This window comes from Balaenoptera borealis, assembly GCF_965194805.1.
Source record: "Balaenoptera borealis genome assembly, chromosome: 20".
NCBI classification, from domain to species: domain Eukaryota; kingdom Metazoa; phylum Chordata; class Mammalia; order Artiodactyla; family Balaenopteridae; genus Balaenoptera; species Balaenoptera borealis.
In genome coordinates this window covers 15,855,373-15,873,296 of record NC_138879.1, presented here as the reverse complement: position 1 = coordinate 15,873,296, position 17,924 = coordinate 15,855,373, and the positions used below count along the sequence as shown (strand labels likewise).

At 37.0% G+C, this 17,924-nt stretch overlaps 1 protein-coding gene across 9 annotated transcripts in view; it reads left to right on the top strand.

The window, feature by feature from the left end:
- TLK2 (tousled like kinase 2) overlaps positions 1–17,924 on the top strand; it is a 104,972-nt gene that overhangs the window by 57,020 nt on the left and 30,028 nt on the right. For 7 of the 9 annotated variants that reach the window (XM_082373823.1, XM_082373822.1, XM_082373821.1 and 4 more), the window contains 5 exons: positions 2,220–2,315; positions 3,723–3,815; positions 7,658–7,768; positions 9,004–9,140; positions 16,535–16,687. In XM_082373823.1, the coding sequence (XP_082229949.1) occupies positions 2,220–2,315; positions 3,723–3,815; positions 7,658–7,768; positions 9,004–9,140; positions 16,535–16,687 (590 nt within the window). The remainder of the gene's footprint in view (positions 1–2,219; positions 2,316–3,722; positions 3,816–7,657; positions 7,769–9,003; positions 9,141–16,534; positions 16,688–17,924) is intronic. The other 2 variants (XM_082373824.1, XM_082373819.1) reach the window with 1 other exon arrangement.

Below are 17,924 nucleotides of genomic sequence, written 5' to 3'. Positions count from 1 at the left end.
ATCTTAACCCTGATATTACTTTCTCAAGGAATTCATCCCCAACTCATTAAGTTAGGTTATGTACACTGTTGTGTACTCTTATAGCACGTATCGTAATTGCAATTTTGCATTTATTATATGATTGTTTATTTAACAATTTCTTTCAACAGGTATTTATCGAGTACTTAATACATCTTCTCTTGGATTGTAAGCGTTATAAGGCAGAGTAATGACTGGGTCTGTGGGTTTTGTTTCTGTTTTTCTTGGCCACTGTGTCCCTAGCACCTAACACAGTGCTTAGACGTAGGGTGTTCTCAGTGAGTACTTGTTGAATGAATAAATAAAAATGGAGATGATAATACTGCCTACCTTACAAGGCTGTTGTGAGCCCTCAGTGTAATTATGTGTATGAAGTGCTTAGCTTGCTTGTGGCCTGCTCACAACAGTACCTGTAACTGTTGACGTGAGGTAGTCAGTGTACCGTGGTCATAGAGATCGGTTATTATGGATGCAGATAGCCCTCTATTCTTGTTCCCCCACTAACTAGCTTTGTGACCGCATGTAGGTGCTTAATATCTCGGATTTGCATTTTCTTTATGTATAAGTGGAAATAATAACTACCTTATAGCGTTTTGTAAGGACTGTGTGTGATCATGGTGATAATTGCTCAATAGGTGGTGGTTATACATTGTTTTAATGTTCATGAATAAGAAAATAATTAAAGGAATATATAGGAAGTATCAAAAAATTTACATATGTGGAAACACTGTATTCTCTGATGAGATGATAATACTGTATTGCCATTAGCCCATAATCCCCAGAATATCCAATATTTTCTAATTATGTCTATGATGGGTTGTACTGTGTTGGGTGCAATTTTGTTTTTAAAAGGACTTTCTGAAGTACAGGTCTTCCTTGACTTACGATGGGAATTAGGTCCTGATAAATACATCATAAGTTGAAAATATCATTCGTAAGTCAAAATGTGTTTAATACACCAAACCTACCGAACATACTGTAGCTTAACCTTGCTTACCTTAAATGTGCTCAGAACACTTACATTAGCCTACAGTTGGGCAAAGTCACCCAACACAAAACCTGTTTTATAATACAGTGTTGAATCTCATGTAATTTATTGACTACTGTAGTGAAAGCAAGACCCAGTATGACTGTCTGGTACAGAATGGTTGTAAGTGTGTTGGGTTGTTTACCCTCATGATTGTGTGGCTGACTGGGAGCTGTGGCTCGCTGCCGCTGCCTAGCATCATGAAAGAGTATTGTGCCATATGTTGCTAACCCAGGGAAAGATCCAAATTCAAAACTTGAAATACCATTTCTACTGAATGTGTATTGCTTTCACACCATCTTAAAGTTGAAAAATCGTTAAGTGGAACCATTGTTAAGTCGGGGACCATCTGTATAATGATTGCATATTCTTGAACAGTTGAATTATATTAAGTCCTAAACCTTATAAATTTGAAAATGCCTTAGAATGCCCCATCGTTTATGTGTAAAAGTCACAGTAAGCAAGTGACAGTGTTGGAAATCAACCGGGATTTTTTGGACCACTGCATGTTCATGGATAATGTTTGAGGATTTAGGATGCTATTCTGAATAGTAGTTCACAGTCCTTTCTGCCTGGAGTCACAGGCATCCCCTGTGCTTTGGATGCTTCACCAGCCTTTCCTGCAAAAGCATATTAAAACACAGTTGACCCTTGGACAACATGGGTTTGGACTGATTGCTCAGGTCCACTTATATGTGGATTGTTTTTCAACAAATCCATTCTACAGTACTACACCATCTGAGATTGGCTGAATCTGCAGATGCAGAACCATGGGTACGGAGGGCCACCTGTAAAGTTAGATACGTGGATTTTCACTGCACTGCGGGCAGCGGGGTGGGTGGGGTGGTCGGCACCCTTAACCCATGCATTGTTCAGGTATCAACTGTACAAGTGAAAAGGGCATTTACATATTTGATAATTTACATATTTAAAAAATTCATTTATAAGCATTTGATACTTTTAACTATTTACAGTAACGTAGTCTAAGCTACCATGTCTAGCCCTTAGTTTTCGTTTGAATTGTTTATACTTTCATCTTGGCTACATGGCCCTGACTTTTGACTTTCATCAGCAAGTGTTTGTTTTATATAGAGTTAATCATTTGCATTCATACAAATGTTTGTGGAGAAAGATGCAAAACTTTCTTGTGATTGGTGATGGACCTTTATTACAGGCTCAGCAAAACAGTCCCTCATCTACGGGATCTGGCAACACAGAGCATTCCTGCAGCTCCCAAAAACAGATCTCCATCCAGCACAGACAGACCCAGGTAGGTCAGTGATTGTTAAACAGAAGAGGAAAAGAAGGGTCTAGGAATAAATACTAATAACTACATATAAAATCTAGGTCCTCCCTTTGTTGTCCCTTTATTTCTCTGACTTCACCTCATGATTTGTGTGCGTCGTATTCAGAACTTGCATTATGAATATTTAGAGTCTTTTGGAAGGTGCTTTTAATTTAACTTTTTGAGGTGTTTGTTTACCTTTCTGGTGTATTGCAGCAGAAATGATTATACTGCAGCATGATGTTAAGGAAAAGACCTCTAGGCCTAGATTCAAACTCTAGCTCTGCAACTTATACCTTATCATTTTGGGCCTTAGTTTTCTTCAGTTCAAATCATCTATAAAACTGTGGTTGATTATCATTATCTTAGTGTATACAAAACGCTTGTTGGCACAATGTTTATGGTAGGCTTCAGTGAATCTTAATTCCCTACTTTGTGAAAGTACTTAATTTATTCCGTGTACATACTCATTTAGCAAGACCTAGCTAAACTTCTTTTTTTAGAAATTTTTATTGAAGTATAGTTGATTTTACAATATTGTGTTAATTTCAGGTGTACAGCAGAGTGATTCGGTTATACATATATATGTATATGTCTATATTCTTTTTTTCCAATTCTTTTCCATTATAGTTTATTACAAGATATTGAATATAGTTCCCTATGCTATACAGTAAATTCTTGTTTTAAACTTCTTTAACATGTGGCACACCAACATAATTTCTCCTTAAACAGTCTTCAGAAACTCCTTAATTTAGGGAATGTTGTGAACGTTCAAAGATAATATCTGAAAAGGATAGTGGATATATCCTCCATTTTGTGGTATTGAGCTAGCCAAATATTATACCTGGTTTTCTTGAAGCCCGTTGACACTGTGTTGCCTTCAAGACAGGATGCTTGGCAATCTAGGAGAATTTCTTAAGATGCAAGAGCTAAACAACCCTCAGGAGCAGATTTTCAATTTTATTTGAATTAAGCTTTTGAATAGTTGAACAGACTTATTAGATAGTTGCATGTTCATCTCTCCCTTCTGGTTACTCTTTGTTTCCACTAGGTGGCATGTTTGTCGTTTAGAGATTTGGGTCCTGTCTCTGATGGCCTTTTCTATTCAAAGTTAGTTTCGTTTCTAGAGTAGTATGTTTCTGTACTGTTCAGTGTACAGCAGTTTGAAAATTTATATATTTGATTCCAGAGCTAATATATTTTTGAAGGGCAGGTGTAGCAGAACATAATGCTTAAAGAATGGGATGAGGAAAGCAGATTTAAATTCTTGAGCCATGCGATTCCAGGCTAGTTGTGTTGTCAAGTGCTTTTTTTTTCCCAGAAAAGTAATGAGAAAAATGTGATGACATGTAGTATTTTGAGACTAATCCTAAATTTGTTTTCTCTTTATAGTCTGACCTCACAATAGAAAAAATATCTGCACTAGAAAACAGTAAGAATTCTGACTTAGAGAAGAAGGAAGGAAGAATAGATGATTTGTTAAGAGTAAGTATTAAAATGTCATAAGAGATTTTATAACAAGCACTAATTGATTTTATATATATTTGAATTATGTACATATCATAGAGATAATTACCATAGCCAAATAATAAAGTTAAAAAGTAAACATTTGGATATTTTCCTTTAATCTGAGGGAATCTGAGTAGGGAACGAGGATCAAACCTATATTCTAAACTCTGTCTTTAAATTGGACATCTCAATTATAGAATTTTAATATTTAAATATATACTAGAGGAATATATGTGTGGAGTATTGTATTTCATTTGGAACTGTGAGAATAGGTATAAAATGTTTTCCCATTTCAGGAAAATTGTTTTTTTTAATGTCCTTGAATTTTAAAAACTATTTCACAAGTACTTTTCAGCCCTGGTTTTGCATTTTGTATCTTTTATAACCTATTCATGTAAAGTTTTTTGTGCTTACAAGAGAAACTTCAAAAATAATTAATGTGGAATTAAAAATATACCTCTAGAAAATATACAGTGGTTTTTTTAAATTTTAATTTTATTGGAGTATAGTTGATTTTCAGTGTTGTGTTAGTTTCAGGTGTATAGCAAAGTAATTCAGTTATACATATACATATATTCATTCTTTTTTAGATTCTTTTCTCATATTGGTTATCACAGAATATTGAGTAGAGTTCCCTGTGCTATACAGTAATACCATGATATTTTTTGAAATATATATATATTTTTTTAATAAATTTGTTTATTTTATTTATTTATTTTTGGCTGTGTTGGGTCTTCGTTGCTGCGCGTGGGCTTTCTCTAGTTGCGGTGAGCAGGGGCTACTCTTCATTGCAGTGCGTGGGCTTCTCATTGCAGTGGCTTCTCTCGTTGCAGAGCACGGGCTCTAGGTGCATGGGCTTCAGTAGTTGTGGCACGCAGGCTCAGTAGTTGTGACTCACGGGTTCTAGAGCACAGGCTCAGTAGTTGTGGCGCACGGGCTTAGTTGCTCCGCGGCATGTGGGATCTTCCCGGACCAGGGCTCTAACTCATGTCCCCTGCATTGGCAGGCAGATTCTCAACCACTGTGCCACCAGGGAAGCCCTTGAAATGATTTTTTAATATACAGTTTGGCATATTGACTGACCCATTCTTTACAAAATTTTTTTAAGGTTTATTGTTTTCGTATTGTAAAAGCAATACATGCTCTTTATAATAAATTTAGAGAATAGTAAAAAAAATATGACACCCATAATTCCATTACTGAGGTAAAACATTTGGTACATTTACTTCAGTAATTTTTTGAGCTATTTGTTGCATATATATAAATTTTAAAATTTTATTTATTTATTTATTTTTATTTTTTGGCCATGCCACACGGCATGTGGGATCTTAGTTCCCTGACCGGGGATTGAACCTGTGCCCCCTGCAGTGGAAGCACGGAGTCTTGATCACCAGACTGCCAGGGAAGTCCCTGTAGCATATATAAATGCATCTATACATAAATACTACCAATTTATAAATAAAGTTGGCTAACATTTTAATCTTCTCCAGTGTTTTTATTGTTCTCAAGCTGATGTTCCCTTTCCTATTCAGAAATATTTTTCCTTAGGCCTGTTTCTTTTGTTTGTTTGCTTTTCTCCATCTTTCAATGAGGAGAGCCATGTTTGGACTCAGTATCTATTTTCCATCTTTCATTGTTAGCATCCATACTTGCTTGGGGTTGCTCTTATTCCTGTTTTTGTACACTTGGGTGCTCGTTGAATTACCAAGATTTATATAATTAGATACTGTGGGTTTAAAAAGTTCCTAACCTAGTTGCAGTATTGGCAGGTTTTTGTCCAGGGTAGCTCTGCTGGACTGAAAAAGGATCATGGGCTTGTCTTCTTCCTTCATCACCTGACTTTCTTAAGATTGAGAAGATGAAGTAAAAAACTGATCCTAACTTAGGACTCTTTTTTGGGGGGTTTAAAAAAAATGTCTGGTTTAATTTTCCAGGAAGTGGTATGTTCCTCTTTACTCACCGCTACCCTCTTTCTACTGCCTTGTTTTCTGAAGGTTGTAGTCTTTCTTTGGGTATAGAGCAGTGCCAGTGGAATGGATATGTCAAAAAAGAAGATACAAAAGGACAGCTGCCACTTTTTCAAGTTGATGAGAGCTTGTGTTTCTGATTTGGAGGGACAGGGGGAATGACCACTGCTCTTTATATCTCCTTTCAGGCAGGCATGGACCATTCATTGAGCTTTTCCATTTTAGTTAGATGTTTGGGTAAGGCTGCATCAGGAGCTGCTAGCCAGGTGCTATTTTAAACCTGAACACAAAATTGTTAGTGTTAGAAACCATAGAAATTGAGTTCTTAAAAGTTTAAGTAAGCTGCCAGAGATTGATTGATGCCATAAATTTGATTACAGATTTCAATGCTCACCTTCCAAAAGTAGATTGAATTTCATATAAACATTACATGATCTTTGTTTTTGTTGTTTTTTTTAATGTTTATTTATTTATTTATTTATTTATTTATTTATCTGGCTGCGCCGGGTCTTAGCTGTGGCACACTGTATGTGGGATCTTTGTTGTGGCATGCGGACTCTTAGTTGCAGCATGTGGGCTCTTAGTTGCAGCATGCGGGCTCTTAGTTGCGGCATGCATGCGGGATCTAGTTCCCTGACCAGAGATCGAACCCGGGGCCCCCTGCATTGGGAGTGCAGGATCCCAACCACTGGATCACCAGGGAAGTCCCAACATTACATGATCTTCGGCTTGTAGATTTTTAAGTATGAATTAGTCACATTTACCCAAATGTACTTGTACTTAGCCTTCGGTAACGTAGTCCATAGAACTCTAGGGGTCTGTTAGAAGAACTAATAAGAAGAAATTATGTTTATGAGGAGAGTAGAAATTTGGAGATGGAAGCTGTTGTACAGTGGTCACTTTAAAAATGAAGCTGAAAAGTCTCAAAAATTGAGTGTGCTATAGTATCTTCCATTTGTGCTTTTTACTGTTTCAGAAACACTTATATCATTTGATTGGGAAATGCTGTATTTTTTTTCATAATTCAAGCAAGTTATTATAAAGTATCATTTATTTGCCAAAAGAGTAGATATCTTTTGTTTAACGCAAGAATAAATTCAGGAGTTGCAAGTCAAAGTTGACCTTGGGTTAGTGGTTCTTCCCTTCTCTGTTATTGTAGGAGGCTTGAATTTTTCAAAGTATTTAGCCCTTCTGACCACAGCTAAAGTAACTGTGTATTTACATTCTGGTGTTCTTGAACCAAGATGCTGTATTCAACTTCTTTGTTAGTTCTGTCTTAGACGGGCATGGGTGTGCCTGGCTTCTCTGGTAAGGAACATTTATATAAATCCATGTCTCTTCTTCTTTGGAAACAAGACCAGAAAAACAAAGAACAATTGAACATAAAGAACATTATGTAGTTTTTTTTAAAAAAATTCTGTAATTTTTTGGTAGTGCTTAATCACCCTTTGGAAGTATTTAATCTGTAAGTGCTAAAAACTGCTCTTTATATGAATTTTAAACATCTCATTCATTGTAGGTTTTTTCTTTTATTTTGTGACAATTTAAGTATGTGTGATGTACTAGATTTATCTGTAACTGGCTTTGGGGAGGAATAAAATATGATCAGTAGAAAAACATGCCCACTTCTAGTAACAGAATTCATCTTTAATAAATGATAAGTTTATTAAAAGAGAATCAAGGAACGAAGTACTTACCTTCTTTTTTAAAAAGACATAGTTACTCTTACCTCTTTGAACCTTAATTTTGCTTATAATTTAACAACAAATGATTTTCAGACTCCCTAGAAACTGCTTTTGTATTAATCTATCTTCCTTGGAGCTAATTAAAAAAATTTTTTTTCCATTGAAGGCCAACTGTGATTTGAGACGGCAGATTGATGAACAGCAAAAGATGCTAGAGAAATACAAAGAACGATTAAATCGATGTGTGACAATGAGCAAGAAACTCCTTATAGAAAAGGTAAGTGATTAGTGGTGGCCTGAACTCTGTACCCCAAGATGCTTAGTGTGTGTCATTATTGTGGCTTCTTACTCTTTACCTGAAATGAAAGTATTTCAGAGTAGGGCTTCTTGGGAAAAGACTTCTCATGATTTGACAGTTAGAATTCTTTCTTGTGTGGACACTGAACCAAGTATCCAGAGTGATAATTTGGGATATTTTTTCTGATTGTGCTTTGCTTTGAGTATGGTGTTGGTTGGACAGGGGCAGCTTGTCCTAGTTGAGTTTATTCGGGGTATTGCTCTCCAAAATTCTTATATTCGTCCTATTAATTAAAGCGTGTATCCTGTTACTATTACAAACATTTAGCAATAGTTTTATGTCTATTTCAGATATGGTATTTGGAGTAACTTATGTATATAATGTGATAATTCAGTGCTTTGTGCTTTAAAAAACTAAGTTGGCATTTACTTGTATATGATACTTTAATTGGCTGATGTCTCCTTTATTATAGTAACTGATTAGTTGCAACTTGCCTTTAATAGATATAAGTAACTATTTCTTGAAAATTTTAAAAATATTACATCTCCAGTACTTATTTATCTTATAGTGGAAGTTTTAAGATGATAATACTTCCTAATGAAATTATTACAAGCTAGAGGTTTGAGACAGACGAGTGGTTTTTTTTCTTTTTTTTTCTTTTTTTAAATTTGTATTTATTTATTTTGGCTGCTCTGGGTCTTCGTTGTTGCGGCTTGTTGCGGTATGTGGGATCTTAGTTGTGGCATTTGGGATCTTAGTTCCCCGACAAGGGATCAAACCTGGACCCCCTGCATTGGGAGCCTGGAGGCTTAACCACTGGACCGCCAGGGAAGTCCCAGACTAGCGGTTATTTTTGCTGAAGTCTTTGAAATGCTGTTAAAAAGACAGGGAACACTGATAAAAGTGAAGTGAATTATTTTATTGATGTCAGAGATACTGCGGAGAACTTTGCTTCATCTCTTAATCCATTAATTTTATAGAAAGGAAATCACTTTTTTCCACATTTATAAGAGAAATAACAAGGTATATGTTAACATAGAACATTTATGGGTTATATAGAACGTTTATAGCTTTAGGGTACTTCCTGAAGTCAGTGTAGATTTAGCCAGTTGTCCTAAACTTTGAGCAGTATAGTACAAAAAAATAAACATAATGCTGTATATGAGTTCTCATAGGAAAATAAAATTATTTTCTATTTGTCGTTTTCCCCTAAGTCAAAACAAGAGAAGATGGCATGTAGAGATAAAAGCATGCAAGATCGCTTGAGATTGGGTCACTTTACCACTGTCCGACATGGGGCCTCGTTCACTGAACAGTGGACAGACGGTTATGCTTTCCAGAACCTTATCAAGTAAGTGAATTGTGATGATTAAGTCGAGAACTGAAAAGTTGGTTTGGACTTAAAAATTTTTTTGTAATTGTAGTCATTAATATCTTAGTAGTGACAGTCATCATTTCATTCAGTTTTTGTCACCACATGTGTTAAGAAATGTAGGGAATGAGATAAAGTCCTGGAAAAAAAATGACAAATAATCAGATGAATAAAAAACAAGTTCTACGTTAAAGCTTAAAAGAATCAGAATCAACAAAGCTAAGAAAGAAAAATCTGGGACCTGACTTGATATCCTTTTAATTATGTAATTGATTTTCATGAGGAGTACACCCACAGTCAGCATTTATTCTGGGTCCACAGGAAAATGAAATAGGCAAAGACCCAAGGAAGGATTTCCTGAGTTAGGTATAAAACAAAATAAAGCTTTGGAAGAAATTACAGGACATGTCCCTGGGGCCCTTTAAGGGGAGAGTATCCAGTCAGCAGAGATAATCACCTCCTTGGAGGCAAGGACTGAGCCATGGGTCAGGCTGGTGACCAGCCCCACTGCCTGTGCCTCTCAGCAACTTGGAATCTTGAGCATTCCTTCACTTTATTATAACTTTGGTTTGAAACACTCAAGTATTTATTCCAAGGAGGGCGTTAACGTTTAAAATCCTAGAATTCCAACTGTGTAATATTAGCTCAGGACTTAAAAAAAACCTTCAAGTTGTAGTACCTTTTATTGTATCTTATTTATTTATTTTGATTTGATCATTTCCATTTGAGACTGGGTTGCAGGGGGCAGGGGTGGCACATTGTATTTTTAATCATGGGCTCTCAAACCTCTGATCTGTAGATCACCGCAAGTTGAAGGGTTCCATAGACTGCCTTTCCTACCTTTTTTTTCTTGCTGAAATAACTTACTGAGCATCGATTGGAGAGGGTAGAACTACTTTTGAATAGTAATGAAACATAAATAAATAAATTTATGTCTGAAAGAAAAGTACAGATACTGATATTATTAATAATATTTTGTTAATGCGAATTCCCTGGTGGTCCAGTGGTTAGGACTTGGCACTTTCACTGCCAGGGCCCAGGTTTGATCCCTGGTCAGGGAACTAAGATCCCACACGCCACACTGCACGGCCAAATTAAAAAAAAAAAAAAAAAAAAAAAAGCTTTGTTAATACCAACCTCTGGATTACATATTAGTAGTCAGTGCTTTATATGTGATTCATTAATCTCCAACTTGGTTTAGGTGTGTTTTTGCCTCACAAGTGCACCTCATGTATGTACATTTGGGTGTGATAAGAGGCTGTCAGTCAGATATAATACTGTGGAAGAAAACAGGCTTTTGAATTAGGCTAGATGCCAGAGGCTCAGAGTGGCATCCACTCTGAGCTCTATGCATAGATGATAGCAGAGTTGCACTAGGGCAGTGTAAATGGCTGCTGCAGGGAGGCATGATATCTATTCCTTAACACCCCGACTGTGATGTGCAAATTGCCCTGGAAGGGGCACACCATCCAATTTCGTTAGAATGGGACAGAAGATAAAACTTATATCCCCCATTATTGACCAGAGCCTACCTAATGTTCACACTGAATTCCAGATGTGATAATGACTCCTACCAGCCCATGACAATGGTTACTCCTCAGATGGCAGTTTTGTTATTTATTTATTTATTTATTTATTTATGGCTGTGTTGGGTCTTCGTTTCTGTGCGAGGGCTTTCTCTAGTTGCAGCAAGCGGGGGTCACTCTTCATCGCGGTGCGCGGGCCTCTCACTATCGCGGCCTCTCTTGTTGCGGAGCACAGGCTCCAGACGCGCAGGCTCAGTAATTGTGGTTCACGGGCCTAGTTGCTCCGCGGCATGTGGGATCTTCCCAGACCAGGGCTCGAACCCATGTCCCCTGCATTGGCAGGCAGATTCTCAACCACTGTGCCACCAGGGAAGCCCAGGTGGCAGTTTTTAAAATGTCTAAAGACTTAAACTCAAAAGGTTAGTGGATTTGTATAGAGATGTAAAATGTAATTACTTTTAAGAAGTGATTACAATTTTTGCTGATAGTAGCAGGTGTTTTATCTTTTTACTCTATAAGCAACCTGATGCCCAGAAGGTTCTGGAAATCTTATGTAGTTAGAGGACAAAACAATGACTTTGCTGTAGAGCCATCGGACCAGAGAAACTGGGACTATCTAAATGAGATTCCTAACCAGATTTGCTTCTCCTAAGTAGATAGCATTTTTTCATGGTTTTAAGTCACATAAATTGCAGACTATCCATCTGTTCTCTTGGGAAGCTATTTCTGGCTGATAACTTTTTTTGATTGTTTTTATTTTGGCACGCCACACGGCTTGCAGGATCTTAGTTCTCGGACCGGGGATTGAACCCGGACCCCAGCAGTGAAAGGGCCATGTCCTAACCACTGGGCCACCAGGGAAGTCCCCTGGCTGATACTTACTAATTATAAGTATTTTATTTTTTAAAGTTGTGCTTTAATAAATTAATTCCCTTTCTTAATTTTAATGCAGAATTGAAGTTCTTTAGTTGTAAAAGGCTGTAGCTGATGTCCTCACAAATGATAATTTTCTGTGTATGAGAAACTCCATGACACATAATTTGGTGGGCAAGGTACCTGAACACAACACAGGAGTACTAGGTTTTATAGGAAGAGGCAAACCTCAAGACATTAAAAATTTAATCACACAATCAAATATAGTCTCAGTAGGAGCCTCAACACAGTTCTTTTGTTTTCACTTTGTTCCTTGGCTCTGTTTTGAATGATCTTTATTAAGATCCTGAAACAGAGGATTTACTGTCTAATAGGAAGATCATAACAGATTTGTAGTGTTTTTTGACTACGCTAGTAATTTTTCCTAAAAATATGTTTGAATCTATTGAAAAAGTAGCTTATTTTATAGTTCTGAGAAAGTAGTTATATTAAATACTATTGTTATTCAGGACACAATTTTTTATTTAAACAAGTCTTAAAGTCTCAAATAATCAATGGCAAGGCAATAAAAACTTTTTATTAAGATTTTCTTTATATTAAAGTAAAGCACATTAAAGTAATGGAATTTGACCTGTATACAAAATCGTGGTTGTTTAAGATGTGGATTATCAGAGGGAGTAAATGAAACTTTATAGCACTGTTACGCTAGTCCACATATTTATTCTGGTGTGTAAGGAATCATAGAATCCCATTTTAAAGTGATTTCTCCTGAACCATCTGATTCTTGGTCACAGGATCCATAGAGAGACAATTCGTTTGTTTTAATTTTAATTTTTTTATTGAAGTATAGTTGATTTACAATATTTTAGGTGTGCAGCAAAGTGATTCAGTTATACATATATATATATGTATTCTTTTTCAGATTCTTTTCCATTATAGGTTATTGCAAGATATTGAATATAGCTCCCTCCGCTATACTGTAGGTCCTTGTTGTTTATCTATTTTATGTATAGTAATGTGTATCTGTTCATCTCAAATTCCAAATTTATCCCCCTGTCCTTCCCCTCTGGTAACCTAAGTTTGCATCCTGTGTCTGTGAGTCTATTTCTGTTTTGTAAATAAGTTCATTTGTATCATTTTTTTTAGATTCCACATATAAGTGATATCATATGATATTTGGAGAGACAACTCTTTTTGTTGATTTTATAAATGCCAGATTTTCCTTGGGTAGTATATACCATTTTACAGTCTCTAGTACACACAGAACATATGAAATCCTGGGAATCTTTAAAAATTCTTATCTTGGATATTTAGACGCTATCTGTAGATCACCACTAAAATTATTTTGGTTAAAATAATGTCTGAAAATATGTGCATTTGTTTTTTAATACCTCTCCTACTAGTTGTGATACAGTTTTGCTATTGAAGTTGCCTTTAATCGTTTCCTAGGGCTACTGTCACTAAATATCATAAACTGGGTGGTCTGAAACAACATAAATTTATTTTCTCACAGTTGAGGAGGCCAGAAACCTTGAAATCAAGATGTTGGCAGGACCATGCTCCCTCTGAGGCCGCTAGGGAGGCTCCTTCTTTGGTGTTCCGTGGCTTGTGGCAGCATAGCTTCAGTTGCCTCCATCTTCACATGTTGTTCCCCTATGTGTCTCTGTGTCTTCTCTCCTTTTCTTATGAGGATACCAGTCATATTGGATTAAGGGCCCACCCTACTCCAGTATAACCTTATTTTAACTAATTAAATCTTCAATGACCCTGTTTCCAAAGGTCATAATCTGAGGTTAGGACTTTAACATATCTTTTTGGGTGACACAGTTCAGCTGATAATGGTACCTAAAGCTGATGGTCTTCTTATCGTTTACAAATAATGGCTTTTAAATAGAGTTATTTAGATTTGAATGAGATAAATTTATCAGGTCATCAATACTTTTGTAAAAGATAGTGGAGGTGCTTCCCTGGTGGCGCGGTGGTTGGGAATCTGCCTGCTAGTGCAGGGGACACGGGTTCGAGCCCTGGTCTGGGAGGATCCCAAATGCCGTGGAGCAGCTAGGCCCGTGAGCCACAACTGCTGAGCCTGCGCGTCTGGAGCCTGTGCTCTGCAGCAAGAGAGGCCGCGATGGTGAGAGGCCCGCGCACCGCGATGAAGAGTGGCCCCCGCTTGCTGCAACTGGAGAAAGCCCTCGCACAGAAACGAAGACCCAACACAACCAAAAATAAATAAATTAATAAATTACAAATGTGGCTTACAATTGGGATTCATATAATATTTTAAAAAAAAAAAGAAGATAGTGGAACTGGGACTTCCCTCGTGGCACAGTGGTTAAGAATCCACCTGCCAATGCAGGGGACACAGGTTCTATCCCTGGTCCAGGAAGATCCCACATGCTGCAGAGCAACTAAGCCCATGCGCCATAACTACTGAGCTCGCACTCTAGAGCCCACGCGCCACAACTACTGAAGCCCGTGCGCCGTAGAGCCCACACCTCAACTGCTGAAGCCCGCGTGCCACAAGTACTGAAGCCTGCGTGCCTAGAGCCCGTGCTCCACAACAAGAGAAGCCACCGCAGTGAGAAGCCTGCGCACCGCAACAAAGGGTAGCCCCTGCTCCCCGCAACTAGAGAAAGCCTGTGTGCAGCAATGAAGACCCAATGCAGCCATAAATAAATAAATTAATTAATTAAAAAAAAAATGTGTGGGGCTTCCCTGGTGGCGCAGTGGTTGAGAGTCTGCCTGCCAATGCAGGGGACATGGGTTTGAGCCCTGGTCTGGGAAGATCCCACATGCTGCGGAGCAGTTGGGCCCGTGAGCCACAACTACTGAGCCTGCGCGTCTGGAGCTTGTGCTCCGCAACAAGAGAGGCCACGACAGTGAGAGGCCCACGCACCGCGATGAAGAGCCCCTGCTTGCCACAACTGGAGAAGGCCCTCGCACAGAAACGAAGACCCAACACAGCCAAAAATAAATAAATAAATTAATTAATTAATTTTTTAAAATGTGTGGATTTTCCCTGAAAACATTAGGAAATTAGTTTTATTTTATATTTAATAAGGGTAATTGCTAAAATCTCAATCTTCCAAAGCAGTTAGTCTTCAGAGACAAAATGTTGTGGCACTCCACTAGTACACTGTGGTTTATAGTTAAACTATATATTGTATGGTTATCTTCAGAGAGTTCAGAGTGTCTTGAACTCAGTGAGGCCCCTGAAAGGGTAGAAATGAGCTTAAAGATATTTTACCAATTTTTTTAATTGGGAAACTCATATGCAGAGAAGATAAATGTTTTCCTCAAGGACATTCATTAAGTGAGAAGGAAGATTGTGATTTTACCTAAGGATTCTGTGTCTTAATCCAGAATTCTTTCAAGCCATGAATTATTCATATACATATATTTTGGAGGGAAAGGCATATCTCTAATAGTTAAAAGATTTTCTTACAGAAGCAGACAACACTTGAATTAAAATTTCTGCTCTGCTGTTAAATTGACATCTAATCAATAACCCAGCTCATCTTGAAGCCAAGAGAATCGTAATATCAAGTGAATGGATATTTATTTGCGGTACTCTGTCTGATCAGGTTAACCTTGCTTATGGTGTTGCCATTTTAGATGTGGCAGGGTAAATTGTACTATGGGCATCTGCTCTGGGGTATATAGTCTTGTTTTTCTGGTTGCCGTTCTTCCAAGAAAGATATACTGAATCTGGAAAAGGTCTAAAGACCGACTGCTATAGTGTTCAGGGAAGAGGGTCGAGTAGAGTTCATTTTAGAATATAGGTTTAAAAAATTAGATTGTATCATTTTGCGAAAGTGAAGTTGGATTGAGAAAAGGAGATGGATAAAAGCATGGTAGAAAGAGAAGGTGAAGGAAGCTAGCATTTGACTGTCAGGTCAACTATGATGGGTGATTTAAAGACTTTAGTCTGTTAAGTCTTGGTATACTTTTATATGCCAAGTCTATAAACCTTAGTGTCTTTCAGGTAGCAGGATACGTGAGAGAAAGTGGATTACTTATATTGGTATTTTTATTGACTCCTAGTTTGTAAACTAGTTATTATTAAAAAATTAGACATCTTATTAGGAAATACTCTAACGGAAATGGTGTTAAATATCTTAAGAGTCTTTATATATGTTTTTTATTAATTCATTTTGCATACTATTTCCTAAGGAGTTTTTACTAGTTGAAAGGCTTCATTTTGCTTTCTCTAAGTGTACATCCTTGTTCTTAAAAAACTTAGTTTAGGTTTCACCGTATTAGTGACTGGGAAAGACTTGGCTGTGGTAATGCCTCACTTAGACTGAATAAATGATAGGTCTAGAAGGAAAATCTTTTTTACTTTGTTTAGCATCCTTCAAATTTGGTATCTTTCTAGATAGAATTTGAGGAAACTATAATCCAATAAAAAAAATAATAAGGCACTTGGAACCTTTTGTACTTTCTTTCTTATGTAAATACAGTTCTCTACTTTAATGGGTTCATTACCAGGAGTTGTTTTCTTTTTTTTTAAACTTTGGGTTTGTTTGTTTGTTTGTTTGTTTATTTATGGCTGTGTTGGGTCTTCGTTTCTGTGCGAGGGCTTTCTCTAGTTGTGGCAAGTGGGGGCCTCTCATTATCGCGGCCCAGGAGTTGTTTTCTTAACTGTTAAAAAGCAATCAGAAAATTTTTCCTTTTGAGTTAGAAAGTAAGGTCACAATAGAAATTTGATATTGTTTCTTCCTGCCCACTTTCCTACTCTGAGAATTACCGTAATTAGTGTCTTAAAAGTACAGATTCATTCCGAAAAATAGTTCTATCACCAAATATTTGGCTTTTCCAACCTGAAGTTAAAGTCAAATCTCTACTTAAAGGGGTTTATTTTTTCTGGAGTCTATCGAATATGCAGGTAACAAATATATTTATGTTTATTCCACAGCCATGTTCAAAAAATTTTGACCTTCTTCCTCTGTGCAACATCTTTTGTATCTCTAGGCAACAGGAAAGGATAAATTCACAGAGGGAAGAGATAGAAAGACAACGAAAAATGTTAGCAAAGCGGAAACCTCCTGCCATGGGACAGGCCCCTCCAGCAACCAATGAGCAGAAACAGCGGAAAAGCAAAACCAACGGAGCTGAGAATGAAACGTATGTTCTTTATTAATGTGAACTGAGATACCATATTCTCCCCTGAGATACAAACCTCCTATTGAGTGGCACTGGAAAAAGTGATAGATTGTGGAGATTTCTAGAGCTTAAATTTTCTTTTTAGTTACATTAATGGATTTGCTCAACTCATATAAAAGCCATCTAAAATTAACTCATTTTCTTAGTCATGATCTTATATAAGGAGTTTCAAATGAGAGGGAGAAAAAAATGTCATTTAACTTGATGTCATGATCTTTGGCCACTCTTATAACAAATGTGAAGTCATTAGGTATTCAAATGATATAACTGCTTACATGTGGTTCCAGGTTATGGTATGTTGGCTTCATCTTATGGGGATTACCTGACTCTATTTCAGACTGAAGAATGCTATTTAGTAGTCTAAAGAACACTAGTTAACACTCACAAATTTAGGTGTAACCTAAGAAAAAATAGGTATTATTTTAGGAAAAGGACATTTTCCCAGTAAACCAAATCTTGACATTCCCAGTACTTTTACCTGTTCTGGCAACCTAAGGAAAACACCAGTATCTTCAATTGCAGTGTAGCCATCTATTTCACTGCCAGTCAGCAATTATTCCATAGCTATCATGAATAAGAGGAGTAGAATATTCAGAGTACAAATGCCTTCCTTTTTCACTCCAGCCCCATGTCAGATTTTCCTAATTGATTTTTGAATTCTTGACCACTAAGAGAATCTTCCTCTAGGACAGGAGTTGGCAAGCTTTTTCTCTAATGGGCCAGATGATAAACACTTTAGGCTTTGCGCACTAGAGGGTCTCTGTTGCAGCTACTCAACTCTACTGTTACAGCTTGAAAGCAGCCATAGACAGTACATAAGTGAATGGATGTGGCTGTGTTCCAGTAAAACTTTATTTCTAGAAATAGACTGTGAGCTGAATGGCCCACAGGTTGTAGTTTGCCAACTAGGCAGGACTGCTAAACAGTTAGAATTGGTACGGGAAATAAAACCTATATATTACTTACCTGTTTAAAATATTTCTTATGCATACCCTAAAGACATTTAAACCATCACCTCTGTCTTCAAGAGGCTTTCCAATTAAAAAGGAAAAAAAGATCTACAAATAATGATGTAGAAAATCTCTACAGAATTGATGGTAGCCATGAAGTCATTTTCTGAATTGGATATTTGAATGTTTGAAATTTAAAATATGTTTTTTCATAGAAACAGTCGTTGGTATTGTAATCAGTATTTCCA